Raw genomic sequence first — 25,937 nt, forward strand, 5'->3', positions numbered from 1 at the left:
ATAACTCCAAATCCTAAATTTTTACATTCAAACTTTAGTTACCTTTTACGATCTTTAAATTTTGATTCTGCTTTCAAGAATCTAAACCAACCAAGGGTTGAATTTGTTTTATGTGGTAATACAGTTGCTTCTGTAGACTTTTAGAAAGTCCGGTAGGGTGTTTCAGATTAACTAAATTAAACTATTTAAATTTCACTTATGGACTCACACACAATTTAGCATAATTTATATGCTTCTAATACTGCATTTCCCAAACTGTGCATGAGGTGCCTTAGAGCACCACAGTATACTCACCAGGATGCCTTGAAATATCTTGAATTTTTAAGGGAAACACAGTGATACTCAGCATTTGTCAGGTACCCATGAACTACTAGCTGAAGACAGTTCATAGCTTTAAGATTACATTTGGCTCTGTTCCTTTAGACAACATCTTATCTTTTCAAAGTGGGGCACTAAGAAAATCATGTGGAACAGGAAATGAGGGTGGATATGTCCAACCTGATTCCAAGGCTTGGGAAATTCCCATTAGTAAATTATTTACTAAGAATAACACAAATATGCATACATATTTTTGATGATTCGTGTGTATTTCTTTTAACTGGTTACTAAGTTCTTAGTACAGAAATAGTTATGTTATTTGGACCTAACTACTTAATAAACAGAACTGTCAGGTTTTTTATTTGTTTTGTATACATGCACCAGGGGGAAATATTACTGAGACACTAGCTACCAAGATCTAAGAAAGTTTGGAAGTTTTTGTTCTAACATTTGCATGCATATATAACTAGGTGTCAATGCCACAAATAATTGATGTTTTATGCAGTTGATTTTCTACATGTAGAATAGCTAATGCTGGGTAGGATATGGTTCTAGGAGACTGTATTTAAATATATGATTCAGAGCTGACACTAACCCTCAGGAAGCTATCAGGATATGCACTGATTTTAAAAAAAAATAGGCCCTAAATATAAAGCTCAGAGAGAAGGAGTGAAGTATAAAATTCTAAAAGCTGGTCTTGTTTCACTCCATTTTTTTCCTAGTCTCTATCTAGATACTACCTATTATACTGTGAGGATTCCTCAGGCCAAATACACTCTTTTTAACAATCCTTAATATGTTTTTCAATACTAACTGTGTAGAACTAGTTTAATTATATAAAGCAAATCTATATGTATGTGTTTTTTCCTTCTAAGTTCCTTTATTTGCATTAAAAGTAAGCTTTTCTATCATAAATTATACAGTGCTTTACAGAATGTCAGAAAGTTAGCTAGCTACTATATATCATCAAAGTATTTTAGCCTTATGTTTTATTGATCAGAATTTATAGATTCCATTGTTTTATAACTTCTCTCTCATGGCTTATCCTGACTCCACATCATGCTCCTTTGGAGAATTTCTTGGTACAAGAATAGGTTAATTTCCAACTTAAATTTATACTATAACCAAAAGATTCATAACTAAGAGGCTATTGCTATATTACCATGCTTGTTGATCTGACGTAGACGTTGTTTTTCAGATGACAGTTTCCATCATTTGGCACCACTATGCCTGCCAATTTGCTATCAAGAGCAAGATGAGATGTCTGATCTGTCATCACCAGCAGCAATCTTTTAGCTTCTTTTCGCCATCCGATATGACTCTTAAATACATAATTAGGTCTTTTACTATAACATAGATCTTTACTTTGGTTTTTATCTTAAGTAAACATTAAATTTGAGTTAACAAACATTGTCAGGCTAGAATGATATACATAAATTAATCTCTTTGATAAATAGCATTGACTTTTTTTTAATACCCTTATTGTGGGATGGTTCCTGTACACTAAACTACACGTATTTCATATGTACAATTTGATGAATTTTGATAGATGTGTACACCAATGAAACCACCACCACAATTAAGATAGCTAACAAATATTAACTTTCATTTTTGTATACTTTTTTACTGTAGCCTTTTGACTACACTAACTCCTGCCTAGAGTTGTCTGCTATTCTCCCAGAGGAAAACAAGCCAGGTTTCCAAAGTGCAGAGTGCCCAACATGATGTGAGCAGGACAACAAGCTATTTCTGGTTCTTCCTTGGAGAGTGGTGAGTAAAAAGAGCGGTCCTTTTGGAAAGGATTTTCCAAGGGCTTCAATTATTCTTTCCCTTTTATCTTTTCCTATTTATAACCTTCGCCTAATTTAGCCCCTCTGTCCTGAACACATACCAAAATGAGTAACACTGGTGACGAATAAGAGATAGGAGAAGAATGTATTCTTCTGTGCTCTGTTTTCACTCCATAAATCAAGGAGAAAAATGCTAAATTCTTGGGGAATTTTGCATCTGAGCAGACACTCAATAATGTGAAACTTCTTACCTCACAGACAGCTGCCTGAAGCATGGCATCAAAACCTCCTTCAGGTGTATCTATATTTCCAGAGATCTTCTGTCTGTGAACTGCTTTTTCAAACTCAGTGATGTTCTCCGTCAAAGACAGCACATGGATATATCCATGAGGAGGCATACAGTCTAAGTTGTAGTCACTACATGGATAAAGAAGAAATGCAAATTTTGTTTTGCTGTATTTCCTTCAAAGATCCAAAACAGTACCACCAGTAAAATTGTGAGATTGATGTGAGAAAGGGATACATTTTTTTTGCCAAGGAAATTTTATTAGAGAAAATCTGTATTTTATAAAATCAGAGAAAAGCTCAATATTGGTGAATATTTCTTTGCAGTTAGGATTATAACAGCTTGTTGTTCAAAACATAAAGAAGTTTAAACATGTTTCTTTAGTATAGGACACTTAGAGCTTTTATTCTGTTGATATGCAGTATTAGTTTTTAAGAGGAGGTAAGAATTTGCAATGATTTCCTATTACATTTGTTCATGGAGCAGCTGAAAAAGTTTTTGGGAAATGTTTTTAGGAATTCTGTTAAAATATTATACTATTGTTAGATATTTTAAGATATTGTGCTCATTTTAAAAGCAATGCTTGGTGTGGAATTATTGATGAAAAATCAAAACTCATTAAAATTATTTTGAGAGTTCCAAAAGTGAGGATCATTCCTCAGGTTCATCTGCATTCAGGGAGCAGATGCATGAAGCTCCACGTGGAGATTTATCAGTCTTATTCCACTATAGCAAGTTATAGAGTTGTTTCAGTAAATTAGAGTGTATACTGTAGAGTAATCTGGGTAATTTATGCCAGTAGGAAAGAAGATGTTAAAATGAAATGTTTTATTAAGAAAGAACTGAACACATATTTCTCTCCAAAAATTCAACTGCTAATTAGAGTATTGTGTGAGAAATTTGTATTTTAAAGTCAGTTTTCCTTTCATAGTAGGGCATATGCTATTTAGAATCAGCCTTCCAAGATGATAAGAAAAAGGACTCTTTCTAGCAGACATTTCTAATCTTTTGATCTACCTATCTTCTCTGTGCTAGCTGAGCTTTCTTTGAAATTGCATCATAAGCAACATAATTATAAACACATTCACAAAACAGTAATGGAAAGATAGATGCAATACCAGCAGAATAAGTGCTTTAAATTTGATAAACCTTAATTCAGCAAATTTGGAGCAATCAAAAAGAGAAGTACAGAATTTTCAGAGGTATTTATATACAGGGTAGCTTGATTATTGGAGGTTTATCTAAAACTACCAATAAGATTTGTGCTTTTTGTAATAAAAATTAAGTGAATGATATTTGAAAAAAATATAAAGTAAAAAGCCCCCTTTTAATCTTAAAAGTTTTCAGATACTACCTCTCTAAATATTTTCATTTCTCATTTAATTAAAACAAAAATATGAAATTTAGTAAGTCCTTGATAAAAAAAAGAAAATGTGATTTGATAAGAAAAAGCTTGTTTAGCATTATGAAATCCACATCAAACATTAGATACCTGCATTGATTATGAATTCTTTCTGGATGAATACTAATGTATGGTGAAACAGTTTTATCAACATATGAGCCAAATCCAAGGCGGAAGTCATGGGAGAAAAATGCCATTTTTCTAGATAAATCATTTCCAACCGAATTTAATTTCTCAATATTATTGTGCATCGATGCTGAGACATCAACTAGATAATAAAGATCCACAGGATATTTCTTCAGAGGATGGATTTTCAACATAAAATTAGCTGCAGCTCCTAGTTCAAAGAAAAGCAAATATCATTTAGCATTTATTTTAAACATCTCAGGAAAGCTATCAATAAATCAGTCATATTTTAGCTATAGAATAATTATTACAACTTTGTGCATAATGAATGAAATTAGGAATATTCTGGAATAATTTGAAGACAATTTGAAAACCATACCAATTTATTAGTCTCCCCCTTTTATAATGTATTTCTCATAATTCTATAGGACAGACAGAGGTAATAGCAAATAGACCAGCTCAATATAAAGGTAATAGGGAATATATTTATCACCACATGAAGCTGTATTTCTAGTGCCTAGAAAAGCATAGTACAAAACAGCAAGCAGCATTCTATTGTAAGAGAGAGTAGGTGGCTGTGTTTGTTTGAAGGTGACATTTAGATTTGAAGACAACTAGAAAGATTCCTTAAGAAAAATTAACTCATTGGATGCAGGTGTAAACTGTTTCTTTTGGGTGAAATATATTTACATATGAGATGTGAAAACTCTGGTACTGAGAAGTGCACGAAGTTACTCAAAATTAGTACTACCTCATCGTGAATCATTTCATAAGATTCTTCCCAACAGTTAGTTGTGAGAAGGAATGAGACAATGGTCTAAAGAATGGTAACTAGCGGTGCCACATTGAGGACCTAGGCAATGTAGGGGTCGACATCTGTCCAGTGTATGATGGGTGCTTGATAAACATGTTGAAGAGGGTTCACAAAGGCAAAGAAACTAGGTAAGAAGAGAGGGTCACCATAAGGAGAATTGTTGGAGCCTCCAAAAGACAACTGTCTTTGCAATATAGTTTTATTTAGTTCTCTGTCCATTATCATTTTATACAAGGATTTGTTTGTATCCCTGTATACAGGATATGGCACCCTACAGAGTTAGTAGTTCTCAATTTAACTTTTTAAAATACATGGTGAAAAGTTGTCAATTTAAATACAGGCAATTTGAGAATTCTATTTTTTTAAACAATAAAGCAAATGCTTTGTAAGTCATTAATTATTTCTTCATGGGGAATATTTTGAGTGGAAAAAATTTTAATAAATACCAATTCGTACTCATAATTGGTAGCCTAATCTACTTATGAAAGGAATCCTATAACTTATCAAATCATATTTTTAGTCTTAATGTGCTTTAAAATATCAACATTTTCTTTTAAATTATTTCACAAGTCAGATGTTTTTCAGCCAGATTATGGAATATATTCAAAATGGTATTTTTTTTTTGGTTTATGATAATAATTATGGGGAAAATGGGCTATTTACTTATTCCTAATTTGCCTTTATACGTAAGAAACTTCTTTTCTATAACACTCTTAGTTTTTCAACCCAGGAGTTTGGGAGGAGAAATTGGGCATGTATAGTCCAGCCCGGTCAACTCTTTCACTCCTTTTTTAAGGAGCTGGGCTGCCTCTAGAGAGCATATATTCAGCTCTGCTTTCTAGATCTCTGCCCGTGTGGATGTATCCTGCAGTTTGGGTAGAGAAATTTAATTCAGGAGAGTGATAGAATCTGATAGACAAGGCTGAATCAATGAGAAATAGAAATGGAGCATATCGGGGGATGTGGTTTATGTGGAAGAGTTTGAATTTTAATGCATGGGTCAGCATTTATTTATTTATTCATTTACTTTTTTATTTACAAATTGTATAGTTGTTTTTAACTGTTGACTTGGACGTATAGCTGAGGGCCTTAGGCACTGGCCACCTGATATTTTCATCTTGATGGATCATTGCAGTTTATGATGGCTCTGTTTAAAGATGAATGGCTGTCTGTTTTTTTGTAGAGTTATTGAAAAATGTACAAGATATTCAGCATATTATGTGAGTTGTTAGATTGTTGGCTGGTTGTTGTAGGCAACAGGTAGAGTCTATATAACAACAAAAGCACAGTCCTTGGAGGCCTAAACTATTCAAGGAGTTCCAACCAAATACTTGCCACACTGGGGCCTTCAGCACATATCAGCTGCTTATAACCTAGCAAGCAAATCCTAGTCTCACTGGCCTCAGCAAAAAAGAGGACTGTTAGGAAGCCTTGCCAAATAGTCAGTGTTAGAGAGTGCAGGCTGCTGTAGCTTGATTTTGGATTACATTGTTGCTGGCGCTAGCCCACGTACCCAACATTAGCACAAGTACCTGGGTCAGTAGAAGACCTCAGCATGGGCTGATGATGCCTCAGTAAAACTAGTTTTCACTGAAGGAGAAAAGAGAATCTTTCTATACACAGGCCTTTTGGTCATTGCTGGAGAGAACAATAATCATTACTTTTAAACTACAAGGCACTTGATTTTCCTGTAAGATTCTAGCTTTAGGTAGTCAGTTCAAGGCGTGCAATACTACATACTGACCCCAATCCCCACTCTGCTTTGCTTGTTAGGGAGGAAACTGAAGAGGCCAAGTGTGAACTACCACATTTTGCCTATGAGCTTGGAACAATTCCCACAATAAGCTCTCAAGTTGGCTTTGTATTGGATACATATGTGTGTGTGTATGTGTATATATATATATATATATATATATATATATATAGGAGAAACTCTGTTTTGGAAAACAGTAGAAATACCTTTTCATGGGAACGTGGATACTGTTTACCAAGGTCAAATCCCCATTCAGTTCATACTGAGGAGCCACCAACACTGGGCTCAAAGGGAAGATGACATTAAAAAAGGTTTTGAATATATTGAATGAGAAAGAAACACATCTAAAAATAAGACATTGTGGCTGTCACCATTGTGATATTATTAATGCCAGTAGCAATATCTTAAATGCTACTCTGAGAGAGGAGCTATGTGAGGGTGTATTCTTTTCCTGGGTAAAAGCTATTAAGTGAAGTGATCTGTATAAAATATTTACCATAGTATTTGGTGTAAATATATAGACATTAGTAACTATTACCATTACTATTACTAGATTCTAAGCAACATTATGGTAAGAACTCTTTTTTCATCTCTGATGCCTCTGGGTTTGGTACATGCATAGCCACTTGTAAATGCTCTTTTAACTATATTTGAAGTGAAGTATATTTTGATATAGCATTTCAAAAGGGCCACATAGTTATCACAGTAAGAAGCTGGTATCTATAACTTCTTTCCCATAGTATAGGGAGAGCTTAAATAGTTTCTCTCCTTAAAATGAAAAGAGTATCATCTGATCCCAAAATATTTATGCCACTGCTTATGTTAACCTGTAGGGAAGCTTCATCCTCGTATTTTGAGATTCTAATGACTCAAATCCTATTTCCACTTAATTAACTTCAAAGGCAAGAAAAGAGTTTGTGACAGAATAAGAAAGAGGACTTGGAAGAAAGTTGAGACCTACTTAGCGCTATTGCCAATATTGGTTTGAATAGACCAAAGAACTAAAGTTGTTAGAATGAGTTTTAAATCACTCAAATAACTGTGTGAGCATCTCTGAAGAACTGGCTGAAACAAGCATGACTGGATATTAAGGAAAAATAACTAAAAATATTCTGCATAGGATGAAACTGAAAAACCATAAGAAAATATGGAGAACTGTAGCAGGAAGAAACAGCTGCCAATTTCTGTCCATTATACTTGGGCAGGGAAAGGAGAAGGCCCAAGAATGAGACTGGTTTGATACAGTAAAGTACAGATTCCAGCACATTTCTGAATTTCTGTGAGGGTGAAATGGAGGATATGTTCTGGGTGTTGAGGGGGAAAATGCATGATTCTATACTTTTACTTTTTTTAAAGTTTTGAATTTCAGAAGAATACCTGAAAAATCTTAGATTTTAAATTAAGCTATACTGAATTAAAGAACTTATTACAGTATTAAAATGAACCAAGTATGAAACATTTTCTTGAATTAGTGAAGTATAGATTATACTAATCCTTGCCATATGCACTGTATTACTTCTGAAGTAGAAATCAAGAATTCTCTTCTTTCCCCTACCTTCCCAAAGATTTCATTTCAGTGTTTTTAGGTAACATCAACTAGGATCATTAGACTATTTCTGTTATTGATTTTCCGTAAGATTGATAGGTAAAAATAAGGAAAAAGGACAGTTTAAGAAGTAAAAAGTGAAGGAAAATGTCATTTGAAATTCTCATTTGAAATGTTCAATTTATATTATATATATATGTTTTTATATAGTCCTACTAACATTCTTTTAATAATTTAGTCAGTTTATGATGTAATAGAAATGTCCATAAAATTAAAAAAATTCTTAATAGATACGACATGGAAGTCATGAATTTTTATCAGATAAGAAAAAAGTATATCTATAAATAAATCTAATAAGTCAAAATTGGAGGAAGGGTAGTAGCTCAGTGGTAGAGCACATGCTTAGCATACATGAGGTCCTGGGTTCAATCCCCAGTACCTCCATTAAAACATAAAAAATAAAAACAAAATAATAAAAAGACCTAGTTAAAAAAAAAAAAAGCATACAAACACCAGAGAGCCTCTTAGACAGAATACAGCATTCAGAACCGAATTGAAACCCAAGTTCAAATCAAGTCTTACCTTTAGCTACTAGATCACTTTACTTTCAAATTCTATCACCTTCCTATTTCTCTTTAAATTTAAAAAAAGGAAACAAATCAGTATTAGGGAATAAATGTATTTTACACTTAGATATTATGTCAAACCCTCAACTCTTATAGGTGTCAGGGTGGAAAGGACTTTTATATCATAAGGAATTTCTCATAATTCTACAGTGCAGACAGAGATAATAGCAAATAGACCATAGGATCCTACATATTTTTTAGAAAGTTTGTCTCTAGACAGTTTACATTTTGGGCTGCTGCTTTGAAATGATTGCTTTTTAAGTTAATTTTATTACTCCACAGGAAATTAAGTGATTTTTCAATATTTTAAAAACATCCTGCTTTGGCTTTTTATTTTTAATTTTAATAGTTAGTTTTACTTGATTTGCTTGTATTTTCCAGGTAGACATATAATGATAATTATGCTTTATCTTTTCAAAATGTTTACAACTCATATTTGGTTTCCTTGTCTAATTGTCTTAATGTAAAACTTTTCAGAAGGATTTTAATATATAAGGAAGTATTCCTCAATTTTGGTTTGGGCAGGAATGGACACTAAATTTTATTGTATGATTTCAGGATCTATTGAAATAACAATATATATTCTTCTTCTTTTGGCAAACTGAGATGATAAAAATACATTAATTTTAAAATAATCAACTACCCTTGATTTTCTAGGTTAAATCCAGTTGTATGGTGACATTGTTCTTATTATCATATGCAGTTTAATTTGACTTCTTAAAATGTTATTAGGGATTTGATACTAGAGTTATGAAAACTGTATAAAAATTAGTAGCTTTTAGGCTTTCTCTAAATCATGGAAGAGTTTATGTCACATAGGGATAATGTGTTCCTTGAATGTTTGGGTGAATATGAAATCATTTCTTCCCATGACAACATTTAGACCTATTGTTTTTAGGGCATGTTTCTTTTACAGTTTTCTTAACTTTTTATATCTTTATTAGTTTAGGGTCTCCCTCTTCTTGATTCAATTTTAGTCATGTATATTTTCCTAGGAAATTAGGAAAATTTTTACATTTTACCATATTTTTTTGTGTGTAATATTTTCTTAAAGTCTTTTTTTCCCAATATTTGTTTCTCTGGTTATAGTCTATACAATTAGATCATTTGCTTTTTGTCCTCTTAAGTAGCTTTGCCTACAATTTATCTATTTTAGGACTTTACAAAGAATTAGCTCTTAGATTTATGTGTTCATTTTACTTTTACATTTCTATTCTGAGTTTCATTAATTTTGTTTTTTCTGAACTTATGAATTCCTTCCTCTTGTTTTCCTTACATTTATCTTGTTTGTTGTGGATGCTTAATTAATTTTTGTTCATTCTTCTGTAATAATAAAAGTATTTAAAGTTTTGAAGTTTCCTGAGAGTAACTTCAGACACATCCCATATATTTTTATGTGTGTTGTTATTATTGTTGTTATTATTAAATAGTCTATGACTAGAGTTTTGATTAGTCCTTGGAGATATAATTTATTTAGGAGAAGCTTTTCTTAGTTTCTCTATTAATATTTGTTTATCCTCTTGTATTCATTTCAAATTTTATTGGAGTATTCATAGATCTTGTCCTATAAAAATTTCACTTTTTGGAATTCAGTTTTCCTGTCTAAAATATGATTAATTTCTAAACTTTGAAAATATTTTATATATTAAGTGCTGTGGAGTGAATTTTGTCCCCAGCCAAATTTACATGTTAAAACTGTAAGTCACAGTGTGGTCGTGTTTGGAGATGGGGTCTTTGGGAAATAATGAGGTCATTAGGATAGGGTTCTCATGATGGGATCAGTGCCCTTTTAAGTAGAGACAACAGAGAGCTCCTTGTCTGTCTGTCTCTCTGTCACTCTCTCTCTGTCCTCAGAAACCGAATCTGCCAGTACCTTGATCTCAGACTTCCTATCCTCTAGAACTGTGAGAAAATAAATTTCTGTTGTTTAAGCAACCTAGTATACGATATTTTGTTATGGCAGCAATAGAAGGTAGAAAGCATCATAATCTTACCAACTTAATTACTTTCATTTTTGTATAGCCAACTGATATATGTCATACTGGGCTTTATAATTGTTTGATATGATGAAGAGTAGTTTTAATTGGAAGCTGGGAATATGCCTAGGGCCAAGAAAGAAATAGACTTTTTTTTTTGATAATTCAAGAGACAGCTCAGCTTTGGAATAGGGAGGTCAATATGTTGATAGTGGTTATTCAGATATTTAATAAAAAGACCACCCAAATGAAATAATGAAGGCTTGAAAGCAATTGCATACTGCTTAAAACTAAATGCTTCTAACTGAGTGATGCATGTCTTTGTACCTGAGCTTATTTTGCCATATGTAGTTTGTATATTGGGATTCTCTGGTACTGCGGAAAATGAATAATTTCCAGTGGCCTACTACATGTACCAAACTGTGGAATACAATATGTGGAAGGACAAATACAAGAGAAGTGTAGGAGGAAAAGAATGTGTTAATCTCAAGGGCCATCACAGTACAGCTCAAGTTAATTATGATAGTTAGGAATTGTAGTTTTGTGTTTAAAAGTTTGTCATAAAGGCTCTAAGACTTAGCTATATTCACATCTCTTACTAATTAATTAGTCAACTAATAAATTCAGCAAACATTTATGGAGTGCTTACTACATGCCAGCCTTCTGCTAGACGTTGGAGAAACAAAGTGGAATAAAACATGTTCTCTCTTCCAGAGCTGGCAGTGGCATAGGAACACAATTATAGTACAATGTGATCAAGTCTAGAAACACATAATTATAATATCATGTGGTCAGATTTGCAAAGTGTCTGAGGCCACACAGCTAACTAGCTATAAGCACAAGAAAGACTACAATTCTCATTTCTTGATCCTGAGTCCACTGTTATTTCTACTATAAAAATTTACCCTGGCACAAGATGTTAAATATGAGCAAATAAAACTAAATATAATTTCAAATTAAGAATCATCATAAATCTATTTGAAAATAAACAAGATTACACTGTATAGCACAGGGAAATATACACAAAATGTTATGATAAATCACAGAGAAAAAAATGTGACAATGAGTGTGTATATGTCCACGAATGACTGAAAAATTGTGAACACTGGAATTTGACACAACATTGTAAAATGATTATAAATCAATAAAAAATGTTAAAAAAAAAAAAAGAAAATAACCATACCTGGACGCAGCTGGATCAGCACTTCTCCTGGTGTCACCTGGGTATTAATTTCATTTTCACTTGGTATTACATGCACAGATGGATATTCTATAGAATCAATCGAGCAGCCTTTGTTTATTAAATTGGAAAGAATATCACAGCGTTCATTCCTTGATCCACCTGAAATGAAATCCTATTTAAAAGAAGAAAAATCACTGATGTTTTAGTGTATATCATCTCAGTTATAACCAAAGAAAACCACTTAACAAATATTGCAAAGAAGCCATCTTCTAATATTGCACAAATTATACAACTATTCAAAATAGCTTCATGTTTCCAATAAGAGTAATGGCAAATTTGTCTTAAATAAAGCTTTACTTTCTAAATCTTATTTTAAAATAATAAAATTAATATTAAAAAGGAAATTTGAACCAAGTGCTTTAAATATTATTAACTATTCACTGTTACATTATACCAACTTAATTCTTTCTAAATATTTTACTTTGGAAAGATTCCTCCAAAAGAAAATTTAGTCAAAATAGACCATTCAGTGGTTCCAAATGTAAGCTTCAGTTCTCAAAGAACCCCACTGTTATGTTTACTATATACTGTTATGTTTGGAATATGAGAGCAAGTTCTCAAAAGTCATATGCCTAATTAGGTAATGAACGTTTAAAAAAGAATGAATTAAAAATCTGTTTTTCTTAGACTATAACATCTCCCAGCTTCTTATACACACAACAGCCTGTAAGTAATTCAAAAAACCAAGGAAGATACTCATAGAGAGACTGGAAGATATAAAATTGCAGCTCAAATTCTCCTGATTTCACAACTGAATATGAAACTTTCATTACCATTCAGCATTGGTTAGTTGATGGTTATCAGTAGTCATCCAATAAACTGAGAATCAATGGAGCAAGCTTAAAATTTAATTTATCCTGACTGAGAAAAATTTGATATTTTTATTTTTCATGTAAACATTCAAGTTTTTTTCCCCCTAAGAACAGAAATACATTGAAAGGTATAGATATATAGTTTATTATCTGTAATGTTGGCCTGAATTGTTTGGGATATTTGCTTACACATTAGCCAGATATTTGCTCAGTGATCTTTCTGGCAGTGGCTATTTTGATCTGGCATTCAGCCATTCCCCTTTTAGTTCAGCTGATTCAAAGAATTGCATTTCCAATCAATTAATCATTCAATCAAGGAATATTGATTGAATACTTACTCAGGGACAGCAGTTTGTTGGGTGCTGAGGAGGATACAGAATGGAATAAGACAGGGTCCCTATCATCAAAGGGTCAACAGACCATCAGTAAATTCAGTCGTTAAATGAGTAAACTAATTATCATAGGTATTAAATTTAGGGAAAGCACAGAATGTCATAGAGTTATGGAGAAAGATTATCAAATTTAATATTAGTTGAATATGAGATCACTAATTAAGAACAGTGAGATCCCTGGCACTGGTGAGTAATTAGATGGGATGCTGGTAGGCAATGTAAAAACATTCATACAAGAATTCTAATTTAATTCTTCTCTCAATTTAGAACAAGGATTGGAAAACTGGGGACAATGGAACAGATATGACCCATGGCTTGTTTTTGTGTGGCTTGGGTGCTAAAAAATACTTCTTACATTTTTAAATGCTGTAAAACAAAAAGGATAAGAAGAATGTACAACAGACAGTATGTGACACAAAAATTTTTACTATGTAACCCTCTACAGTACTAATCCTGAATTAGTGTGCTTCAAACTTGTAATATAAATATAATTAAAAGACAAAAGAGAGTATGTTCTTTTTAATCAAGCTCTCCAGATGTCATTTAGTGAATGACTTCATGGGAACAGAAAAATTTAGTTTGCTTTGTTGATGACCATACACCTAGTTTTTTAGCCTGATATTTAAAATGTTCCAAGCCTTAATTTCTTGTATCTGAATTCATGCTATCTATTGATTAAACTTAGAGGTGCTGAATGTGAGATTTAGGTTTTAAACAATTTGGAAGCCCTCAGAGAAAGGTGGCATACACTGCTATCACACATGTCATTCTTCTTCAGAAAGCTTCAGGCTAAATGAGGGGATCCCATCTGTCCCAGAACCTGGGGAATACTGAGGGCACATAAGGCTTAGTATATGTATGCTCATTCATGCCTCCCATGACAGGCCGCAATCCAAGGACCACATGAGTTTTACAGTAGTAAAAACCCCAGGATTTCAAATCAGGAAATAAAATACAAATAATTATGATTTTTCTTTTCAGGTAGGAATTTTGTGATTTGTATATACAGAATGGAAAAGAAGGGAGTGTGGTTAATTCACTGCAGCCATACATTCAGCTATGCCATTTGACCTTTAAATGTCAAATTGTTTTGCTGAAATAGGCAAGAAAATTCTCAACTGTTTTTGCAATGTCTGAATCAGCATGGCTGTTTTTATTCCACTGTAAAAACTAAGTTAGAAAAACACTTCCAACTTGACAATTAGGTTTAAAATGGGAAGAAAAGACTGTGGCATCAAAATAAAGAATGGAATGTTGCCCCTACCCATTGTGACCTACTTCCCACTTTGTGTAAAAGAAAATAATTTGAAACCACACCCTTTTAATTTTGGTGTTTTGTGTAATTTTAATTTCTTTGAATTCTCATATTTTACTCTTTCGACAAGAAATACTCAAGCAAAGTCATACTCCAACTGTCTGCATCTAAAACCATTTTGAAAATAAAAAGCCCAGGTTGAAGTTACCCTGTTTGGCTTTTCATCAGTTGTTACTTTTATCCATTTCATGTAATAATCTGGATGTAATTAGGAAAAGGTTTTTCTCCTTTCTGAGTCTTTCTGACTTCGAGCATGGCAATCTGCACAGAAATGAAAGAATTCTATCGTCTTCCTTTTGACAATGTATGCCCTTCATATTGTAGTTTAGTTTAATTATTCTTCAAGGCTTCCCTCCAAACTTTTGCCTATGCAGTCACAACCTGTATCTGACATATCAGACAGGAGAGAATGAGAAGTCTTCAAAACATGTCAAGTCTTTCACATATATTAAAAGGAACATGAGGCATTAAACTAGGTAATATTGATACAATTATGTCTATCCTAAATATTTTCCATTAAACTATGTAATATTGATACAATTCTGTCTATCCTAAGTATTTTCCAGTTACTTTTATGTAGCTTGGAGAGAAAAGAGAAGGCAAAATATATAGAATGGCAGATTAACATGATACACAAAAATGCAGACAAATTGATGATGCCTTGTGTAAATTTTCTAGTGATCTGTTACTTTTGACCAGCCTTGAAAATTATACAAACCAGGCTTAATTTGTTAATGTTTAGTCTTCTAATCATGAATAGAAAAAAACTGCAGCTTCCTTTCTTGTCCCTTTGCCCTTGCTGGCTGAGAAATAAAACTATCATTTGTGTATGTGCCTAAATGGTGAACAGTCTTTCAAAATTAACCATTGCATTCTTCCCTTGGATGATGTCAGGTCAGCATGTAGGGAGTGGACAGCTCCTTTTGTTAATGATATGGCCAGTGACTGAGTATCAACACTAGTTGTTTTTCCTGAAGCTGTGTTCTTAACACAGGCAATTTTCTTCATTTCCTAAGCCTGAATGAATTGCTCCAGAGTCTCACTGAATTTCTTATAATAACTACTCCCATTTCTTAAGCAAATGCTTCCCACATACAGTTTTATTTAATTTTTACAGTAGTGTGTCATAGCTACAGTTGCTATTTCCATTTTAGAGTTAGGGAAAACTGAGGTTCAGTTTAACATTTCCAAGTTTATATAGTTAGAAACCAATGGAACTGGAATTTGAAACCAAGATGCTTTCATTTCACAGCCCGCTTTTTCAACACACAAAGCAGACCACCCTGCACTACATAGAAAAATTTTGGGGGGACCTGAACAGCCAAATCATTTCTTGATGTTTTCTGAGATCCCCTTCTGAGGACTGGACCAACGGACACCTCTGGCAACCACTCCACCTTCCCTGTTGGCTTACATCCTTCTGTTTGACCACTCATTCTTCTGAATACTCAGAATCCCTCCTCTGTGGCAGGACTGACATTGCTACCCGCCATAACTGTGACTTCACACTTTTCATGCCAGCAGACTTGTAAGATAGAGATGGGTGCTCTCTGGAACCTGACGTTGTATATGGCTGGCATGTTACATTTAGCTGACAACTGGGTTTCTGAACTTCCTTTTGAAAATTCTTCTAAACGATACTCACTAAACTACTCAGCAACTGAGATCAAGTCAGCACAAAATTTCACAACTCTAACAGTCTTCCTCAGTGATGTTAAAAATCTAAAATGGAGTATTGGGTGAGGGTCAGGAAATATCAAGCCATGAAACATTCCTGACAGAGAAAAACCTGGATGTAAACTCAAAACTCAAGGTTATATAGATGAAGAAAAGGAAATTCAGAGAATAGAGTGAGTTCTGCCTGGTCATTTGGCCAAGAAGTGATGAAGAAGCGATGAAATTCGCCCCAGAAACTCTGGAATTGTCCTCTCTATGACATTGCCTGGATCCATGGGTTTTTTTGTGAAGCCCTGCCTAGCTCTGAGTGGCATCTGATTTTCTGACTGGTAAAGCCCAGAGTATATCCAGGAAGCCTTCAGGCTGTCAATAGGAGAGACACTAACTTTCAGATATGGCTACTCTCCCTGAACCTCTCCTCTGACTCTTTTACTGACTTGCTGCATAGAAGAAAGTAATGTCCACCATCCTTTATTGTTTTTCAGATTTCTTTTTCCTCCTAGGGGAAGCCTAAGGGCAAGAAGTAACAGGAGAGGTTGGAAAGATGATGGTAGGTGCAGCTTTTCAGCTAAATCAGAAGATACAAAAGCTAGAGATTTCTCTCCATGTCAAGCAAAAGGCCATTAAACATCTATTTGTTCCAATTCCAAGGAACTATATAAATAATTGTAAAATTACTTAGGAAATCTCATGAAAGAAACCCCAAATTAGCAGATGGCTTCCTCATTGAACCTTACTATATAAGGTAGTTCTGGTTGAAGACTATGAACAAAAGAAAAAGCTCAAAACAACTTTAAAGCCAAAAAAGAAGGAATGTATTGTTTTACTAAAAAGTTTTGTTATTGAGATATGTTACTCTTATTAGAATATTAAAACACTAGTTTTGAAGAATAAACATTTTCTGAATTTTTCTCCATTCCAAAGAATTTAAATGTGCACCGTATTGCAGGGCCACATGTCAAAAGAAAAGCCTCCCATTTTCCATGTGACCAGTGAATTGATGTACAGTGTTATGAAATGGAGTAAATCACTTATCTCCAAGTATTTCAAATAAAAACAAATGAAATGGACCAATAAATTAGCTTGCTTTTCTTTAATAAACAAGTACAAAATGATGATCCAACTTTGATATATAACTTAATGCCCTAAGCTGCAGCAAGAATTCACACAAAGCTTACTGACCTATCAAAAATTACTATCCGTGTTTGCCAGTTCTCTCTATAGAACAGATGGAAAACATAAAATGGTTTGCACTTCATTTCAAAATTACCATAATTTTCCTAATAAAAAGGTTATACTTTATTTTATATTCAGCCAGATGCTCTGCTTCCAAGCATAAAACCAAATAAAATTTTCCTGATGCTCAGCAGTATCTTTCTTTTTCCTGATGCATCTTCAAGGCACAGAATATTAGGACAGTGAAATCATGCTAGAAAGAATTCTGGTCAACTGTGAGGGGAAAAGAAAAGAACAAGAAAGGAAAGAGAGAAAGAAAAAGGCACACCTCTTGAGCACACCATCCACATTCCGGACCCAGCGCAAGGCACTTGGTGCAGGACACTGCATTCGAAGATGCACATCTATTGTCTTCTGTAATGGAGGATAAAATGAGGCATTACGGTATACTCTCATATTGGGATGTATGTACAATTCTAGACAAAAATGTATTTTGAAAATTAAAATAAGCTGCCCAGTAGTTTTAAGTACATGATATCAAAAATATATAATTTCTTTGAGAAGAATTAACCTGATCACTGCAATTAATAGATACCATATCTCCTGGGTAGTTACTATTTGATTTTACAAGATTAGGGAAAAGGAGGGTGATAAAAATGTGATGTTAGTTAGGTTTGGGTGTTTGGCTTGAATTTTCCTAAAATGGTAGAGGACCCTCCAAATTTTCTAGTGTGCTGAAGTTTCACTGTATTTCATATTATCTGAACCAGTGAGGTATTTTTAGATCTAGAGTTTTTCCTGTAAAAATAATCATACAGAGATGTCAACTCCAACATGTGGCATCAGTGAATGCACTTTCTGAGACACATCTTGATGGACATATGGAATAATTAATTAATACAGAGTAATTAACCTTGTAATTCTGACTGCATTATATTGATTATTTTGGTTTGAAGCATATCAGAAACAAATAAAATGACATGATTCAGTATTTTAGAAGTAAAGTGGTTAAAATGAATGAGTTGTTTTAGTTAATTTGATTTCTCTGACTGGATCACTCTAAGGTCATGACCAATTCACTTTTCCAAAGATACCCCTACTTGGCTGTGACATTTCAATAATGTAGTTGTACCTCAAAACTATTTACCTTTATCCTTCTAGCCACTGACTACTTACATCATGAAAAAGAGGCTTATCATTATAGATTTAAACACATAAAATATAATAAAGAGACATAAATTATTTAATTATGAGGTTTTAGTGAAACAATTACATGTTTCCCATATTCCATACTTTCCTATGAAATGTCCCAAGGACACTGGAAAACACAGCATTCTATCCAGCTCATTCACAGGCATGCAGCAAATAATGTTGACATCCTGGCTGTAAGTAGTTCACAGTCCAGGTGAGTGAAAACTATATAAACAGACAATAAAATACAGTGTGATAAGCACAACAAGAGAGATACCACCAGTGCACTATGGGAAGAGCTTTTCACTCTGTTTAGAGGGAAGGGCAGAAGTCATTTGGGGAAGAGGGCATGCTTAAGAGTGGCTTCCAGGAGGCAGTGATATCTAGTGTGTCTCTTTGCCATCTCATTTTGTTTCTTCCTATTTGTCTTTATCTCTTAAAAAATGTAATAGTTATGAAAGAATACTGTGTATGTGCCCAGTCACACATGGACATGGTAGTCTGAAAGGAGATAGAGCCCACAAAATCTCTCACTGTCTCTATCTAATTGGTTTCTCTTTTTCTTCTCTTTCAGTTTGCCTCAATATTCTAGAAGACAGGGTTAAAACAGTTCTGACCTGGAAGTGACATGGGATAGGTGCTGGCAGTGAAGACAGAGAGGAACTATAGGGGAGTGGACATAGAGAGATGCTAACCCTGGGTAGTAGTGAGCACTCTTCCTTGTATTTCCCCAGATACCAAAGAGTTAAGCTAAAAGCATTCTTCCCTAATACCTTGTTGTTTTATTATCTCCTCTCTGTGTCCCCTTGTGCCTTTTGTCCTTGGCTTTATATCAACTTTTAAAATACATTATCCAGAACTTCTCCCCTGATCTAGATATACTGGCCTAGAATTTTCTTTACTGGCCTAGAATTCTAAGGACTAAAAATAACTAATGTTTGGGCTCCCTTTACTATTAGTGTGGTCACCAACTATGAAGATTCAGTAACCTAAAAACCTTCCATCTGGTTTAGCCTGCAAAACTGTAAAAACCTGCTTATTCCTAAAGTATTCAGAAGAGGGAGTGACCTTTTTAGTTTTATTCCCATAAAGAAAACCAATTTAGGCCTAGAAATCAAGCACATTTGCAGACATAACTTGACCTTTACCAACTCTTAAGCTAGATCCAACTGGAACATGGAATTAAGTTTATTTCAGATCAGACTTGACCAAGCCTTTCATTGAATGGGTAGGACTTTTGCTTTGGCAGTTTATGATTGCAGTCTCCTGGAAGAAAAGCTGCAGATTCTATGACTCTGGTCTTTACTTTTAATGACTGTCTGACTGTGTCTTAAGTTAACCCAGATTCAAGTTCAAATCAGGCTCTGACTTCTATAGCACATGTAGTGAATAATGAATTTACAAGCAAAATACTGTTTTCTTTGAATTTTCTTTCCAATTGTTTTCTTTAGAAAGTTCTAGTGCCAACCTCTGTTCTCAAACTTGAGACACAGAAGGATGATGACCAAGAGAGATAGAGACTTTGGTTCTATCAGTATTTCCCAGGTTCCAAGGCTGACATTTCTGAGTCTACTTAACTACAGGAAAAATGATCCCGTAAATGGATATAGAGGAGGTGGGCTTTATGGTTCTGCAGAACTGGAGGAAGGCTATAAACTGAACTCTGTGGGAATAGGGTCAAATGTTACTGCTGGAGAGTGTCATGGTTAGATCTTACAGAAGACAAGCTAGATACACTTTGGTTAGCAGAATTTTAAGGATTTTCTTTTCAATTGATAAATATGCAAGTAAGTAAATACCCAACATGAAAATATCATACCATTTATAGGAATTCTTTATACTGAATGGTTGTTACTATGTGGCTTATTAGATTCTAAGGGTTAGGAATCTGTGTGTGTGCATGTGTATCTCACTGGCCTCCAGGTCTACTCAGTCCATACCCTTCCCTAATGCAGCAGCACAGGAAGGTGGTTTCCTTACAGCCTTGAGTACTGACACCCCATTAGAGAGTATGTCTGAGTGGTTCTTCTTCCCTCTCTGTGTTAGCAGTAGCTAATTGTCCAGCTATTTGTCTAGTAATGTGGCATTAACTACCTTGTTCTTTATGTTCTAGCACTGTTTTTATTATGGATAGTTTTTTATGGATCCTAATTAAATTCTTAAACCAATGGAAGCAGAATGATAATATTTTAAACCACATATCCTCAGAACTCTCTTTTGTGCCCATTTGTTTTAGTCCTAAGTACATCACAAACCCCATGTCATTAAAAAGTGTGCCGCCATGACAGAAATCAGTAAACGATTTAATATCCTATTCTTAGTAAGTGTGTACATGCTGAATAATTCTATTCCTTGATCTATGAGCATGAGTTTAAAAGTATTAACTTTTTCTCACTATGTTACACCTGGAGGTTACAGACATGATGAGGTAGCAAGTAGTTACTGGGAACAAAATTCCAAATTTCCACAGCACTGCTACTTAGCAGCTAGGTGCCCTTAGGCTAGTTACCTAAATTCTCTGAGGCTCCGTTTCTTCCACTGTAACACAGGACTAACTATACCTGTATCAAAATACTGATATGAAATAAAATGAGCAAGTATTAGCATGCTAAAAATAGTGCTTAAGGGAATATTTGGCACTCAGTAATGGGACTATTGTAATGTTATTATAATTAATATTATAATAAGTTACGTGTCTGTATATACAAAGATGTATATATGTATACATACATATGTGTATATATTTAGTTCCACCTTAAAAAAAGGAAGGCATTAAATGTAAATGTAATTGATTGTCTTTAGAACATTAAAGTCCCTTGGTTCATAAAGTTTTAAAAATATAGCTAATACATGAAAATAACCATTAAGTTAAAAGATACTGCATTTATTTTATTTAATTAAAAATGATTCTCAAAGCCAATTTAGTCAAATATACACACATCAGTCCAATCTATTACAAATACAATTTGGCATTGCTACAATTGAATTTATGAAAATCTCTTAGAACACCTTCATTTTGTTCACATTTTACAAAGTAAACATTGACTTAATCTGAATAATTTTTGAATTATTTTCCAGAATTAAATGTTTATGATACATGTGAAATGACCTCTACAGCTGTCTGTTATGAAGTATAATATCAACCATCAATAGGAGAGAGCACACAAAAGTCAGAAAACTACATATTCATGATACATATTCTTTGTTTTAAGTGATGTGTTTATTAATATCATTTTTAGAATGTTTAATCTATAGAAGTGAAAGGAGGGAAAAAATGAACCAAAAAACCCCTAAAGAAGACAGTAGAAGTTTCAATGTTTAGATTGGGATCTTTAAGTTGAGTGATCAGATCAAGTGAAAGTTTTAGGAAACATTTCTAGTGTTTTTCTGATCTAAAGTCTGCACCACAAAATTTCAACAAAATTTAAAGGCTGTCTATAGTTATCTGGAAGAATGAACAATGAGAACTGCTAAAGATTATAGCCTTTGGTATTTGGAATCAATCATTTTAGATTCTCCTGTTACTCCTAGACAATGATTTGTGAAAAATGCAGAAATGCATTTTTTCCCAGACAGTATCCTCTTCCTAATTGCATTTACTATACTAATTAAATTAAACTTATATAATTATATAAAACTGCTTCCTTTTTAAAAAGCAACAAAGTAAACACTTTTATAATGGATACATATTCTATTTTGATAACAGTCAAAACCAGGCAAGTTGAGCTAAGTTTGGAGTATAACCTCAGGATTTTCTTGTTCTAGATGCATATCATAGTCATATAAATGTTACAGATATCTTCAAAATACATTACTTGATTATTGAAAGCTCTCTTGTACACAGAAATGTATGCTATCATTTGATATAAAAATTAAAACAAAGAAATAGATTAGTGCTCTAATCACTGGCAATTACCTAGTTATTCCAAATTCTGATTGAGAAACTTATTCCTAAAGACCCCTAAAAATATAGGGAAGGAGGAGGAGGTGGTTTAGAGCTACTTCTTTGAAAATCAGGCACAGGAAACAGAACCAAAGTCACAGTTAAATTTTATTAAGGATTAAGTAAAGGAGCAAAGGAGAAAAGGTGAAAGCTCGTTAGAAAAGGTGGATTTGAGCTGGAAAGAGCTTAGAAATGTATTCCAAGGAAGTTAGTGTTTGAGGCAGTATCTCAAAGTAGGGAGAGCAAGGAAATAACACAACTGTTGGTATTCTTCTTTTTCACCTAGTTTTTTCCTTGGAGTTCATATATATAATACAAAACTGAATTCTTCACTTATTAGTGTTCTTCATTTGCTTTTTTAATTAGTATGCAGAATACATGAAACATAATTTTACTTTTGAAATAGAAAAAGAAGCAAACATAATTAAAGTAATTATAATAACACATCTGTGGCAAAACTTCATCTAATAAAATAATTTTTATGCAACAAATACATATTTCAACTGTGCTTACATAGAATTAGTTGAAAAATTCACTTTAATGTTTGTAGTTTGTTACTAAACTATAATTCAGAAAATACTACTCTCCAGCAGCAACACTCAGCCTAGGCTGGCAAATTTCTCTGCTCTACCTCTAACATACTGCTTAATTTCTTTCAGACTTGTGGCAAATAAGCATTCAGCCCATGTAAATGAAAATAAGTATCTTTATGGAGAAAACCATTTTGTCTAAATAATTTTGCCTCTACTTACACCTGAAGAAACATATACCTGTATTTATGTTTAGTGAAAAACAGCTTGGCTTCCTTTCTTTCTTGTCTCCCCTGTTAGCGGTTCCAGTGATTAGATCTGATAGTAAAGGTGTATTTGGAGGAAAGAGTGATAGTATGATAATGTTCAATTCTTAAATAGTTGGTCAGGAAAAAGAGTGCGGGAATTCTAAGAAAAAATAATTGTCTTAGGTCTCCAGAGGAAGAACCAGACATATAAATTTTTGACAAATAATTTATGAGAAGGGAAGTAAGGTAAAAAAGTCAGGACAGGGCAAGGCACTAAGCAAAAATGTTGGTGCAGTCCAAGTCAGGTCTCAGCCTGATCCTACCCAGAAATCAGAGCAAATTGACACCACAAAGTTATCCCACCTTGAGGCCAGGGTGCTCTGGCTTTTATACCCTTATAGCTGTCAGTCATCTGCAGCCTGGAGCGGGTAGGGTAGGGGCAGGATGGGTTAAAGTCCTAGGTATCTCTGAGCCATATGGCTCACTTTGGTGAAAGTCAGTTCTTCTGAGAAGGTGGCTGCTTCAGCCATTAACATGAGCCATTAACAGCCAGAATTCAGAGCATCTGGGGATGGTGTGCCAGCCCATAAAAGGATTCTGGGTGTGGCACCAGCAATATCTACTACATGATGTACCCCAGAGAGTGATAAATAATTAGAGTAGCAGGCAGAGATTACTATTTGCCTGCCTTTACTTTACTAACAGTATCCTAGGTTTGCTAAAGATAGCATTGAGAAGGACTGGAACACCACATAGTCCAGCTTCTCTTGTGTGGTCATATGACTAGTTCTGATGACTAGGCTGGGGAGGCAGAAGTTGATGAACATGGCTGCTGTCAGAGTTCCTGAAAAAGAGGGCTGATTCAACTGCTAGGCCCCTTTTTGCCTTATGCTTGTCCTGCTTCTTTCTGCCTGGAAGATGAACATAATTTCTTGAATAGCAGCAATGATCTTCAGACTTGAGGTAACCTTTATCACGGAAGCCTATAGTAAGGATGGCAAAAGTGAAGAGGCCTAGGCCACTCTTTACTGTGGAGTTGCTGCCCTCTTTCTGGGTTGTTTTTCTGAACTGTTTCTGATTTAAGAGGAAAATTCAACCCAATTTTACTTACGCCACTGTTAAGGGCCTTCTTACCAGCAGATGAACACAATGCCTCAGATCATTTTTCGCCTAAGTTTTGAAAGATAAATTAATAAGAGATGTTCATTGCAGCATTATTTACAATTGCCAAGATATGGAAGCAACCTGAGTGCCCATCAACAGATGAATGGATAAAGACATGGTGTTGTGGGAGTGGGGTGGGAGGGGTGTATGGAATTGGACTGTTACTCAGCCATAAAAAAGGATGAAATTTTGCCATTTGCAACAACGTGGATGGATTTGGGGGGTATTATGCTAAGTAAAATAAGTCAGATAGAGAAAGACATATACTGTATGATGTAACTTATATGTAGAATCTAAAAAATAAAACAAACTAGTGAATATAATAAGGAAACAGACTCACAGATATAAAGAAAAAACTAGTAGTTACCAGTAGGGAGAGGGAAGTAGGGGAAGGTTACAGGTAGGGGATTAAGAGGTACAAACTATTATGTATAAAATCAATGAGCTATGAAGACATATTGTACAACACAGGGAAAATAGCCAATATTTTACAATAACTATAAATAGAGTATAAACTTTAAAACTTGTGAATCACTATGTTGTACACCTGCAACTTATAATATTGTATATTAACTATATATCAATGAAAAAAGTAAAAAAATCAATGAGTAAAACTTGAGCAGGATTAATTTAAATGCTTTTTTATAAATGATAAGCATAACATTTCCTTATATGAAACAGACCATCCACCCTAAAGAGACTGTTTTTTTCATGTTTTGCTTTTCCTTGGAAAAATAAGACTACTAGACTATTAGTTCCTAGAAAACAGGTGCTTACACATACTGTCTTTCTGTCTTCAGTATCTGAGCCTAGCACCTGGTACACACTCAGTAACTGTGTGATGAATAATTGATATTCTAAGTTGAGTTTGACTTGTCAGTTTAATTTCTGAGGTCTTTATAGCTCCTGATTATTTGTATGTTTAAATAACCTCATTTTCAAAACCTATTTATTTCAAAAGACAATATAATATGTTTACTTAATTGTTCGTATCTAGATAAATTCATCTTGATATTTCCAAATGAAAAAACCAAACATACTTATATTGACAGATTTCTTTTCCTTACATTTGGTCTTCTGATACTGTACAATTCTGCTGTTTATTTTAAAGGAAGGTTAATTCTTTCTAAAGAGCTCTGAATATATTATGGAATGATACTGAATTGAAATAGCGCTTTTGAATGCTACTGTTAGCAGATGCAAAAACACCAAATTCACTTTTTTTTTATTGCTCAGATCTAAATTAAATTCCAATTCAACAAACAGATTCTTTTCCTTGTTTAGGCTGAATAACTTCTTACTGAGCGGAACTTTCTTATAATGCGAGTATTATGAAATAGCACTAATATATTTTCTCCTCATTAACCAGGTTTATTAGGCTTTTATTATATTTAATCCTTGTTTCAAGGACAAGTTTCAACCTCCCTTGTTACACAGCAAACAATTCATGTGAGTACTACAGGGTTTTATGCTAGCATAAAGATTTCTGGAGCACAAAAGGGGAAAATAAAGCCACTTTCCATGCTGGGCAGGTTAAGAAATGTTAGGGCAATGCTGCACATTCCAGTAGTCTGCCCTGCCCTGTTTTGGGCAATCCCAACATGAGTCA

General features: G+C 33.9%; 2 protein-coding genes across 6 annotated transcripts in view; one reads left to right on the top strand and one right to left on the bottom strand.

The window, feature by feature from the left end:
* The window catches only part of MACC1 (MET transcriptional regulator MACC1), a 486,000-nt gene that overhangs the window by 158,300 nt on the left and 301,763 nt on the right, over positions 1–25,937 (top strand). For all 3 annotated transcript variants that reach the window (XM_072964885.1, XM_072964883.1, XM_072964884.1), the window contains exon 3: positions 1,951–2,088. The gene's annotated coding sequence lies outside the window, so the exon portion shown is untranslated. The remainder of the gene's footprint in view (positions 1–1,950; positions 2,089–25,937) is intronic.
* ITGB8 (integrin subunit beta 8) overlaps positions 1–25,937 on the bottom strand; it is an 82,131-nt gene that overhangs the window by 31,678 nt on the left and 24,516 nt on the right. For all 3 annotated transcript variants that reach the window (XM_072964886.1, XM_006211711.4, XM_072964888.1), the window contains 5 exons: positions 17,581–17,666; positions 11,821–11,992; positions 3,887–4,133; positions 2,360–2,525; positions 1,481–1,639 (listed from right to left, as the gene is read on the bottom strand). In XM_072964886.1, coding sequence (XP_072820987.1) covers positions 1,481–1,639; positions 2,360–2,525; positions 3,887–4,133; positions 11,821–11,992; positions 17,581–17,666 — 830 coding nt within the window. The remainder of the gene's footprint in view (positions 1–1,480; positions 1,640–2,359; positions 2,526–3,886; positions 4,134–11,820; positions 11,993–17,580; positions 17,667–25,937) is intronic.

Source organism: Vicugna pacos, chromosome 7 (assembly GCF_048564905.1).
Source record: "Vicugna pacos chromosome 7, VicPac4, whole genome shotgun sequence".
Taxonomy (NCBI): domain Eukaryota; kingdom Metazoa; phylum Chordata; class Mammalia; order Artiodactyla; family Camelidae; genus Vicugna; species Vicugna pacos.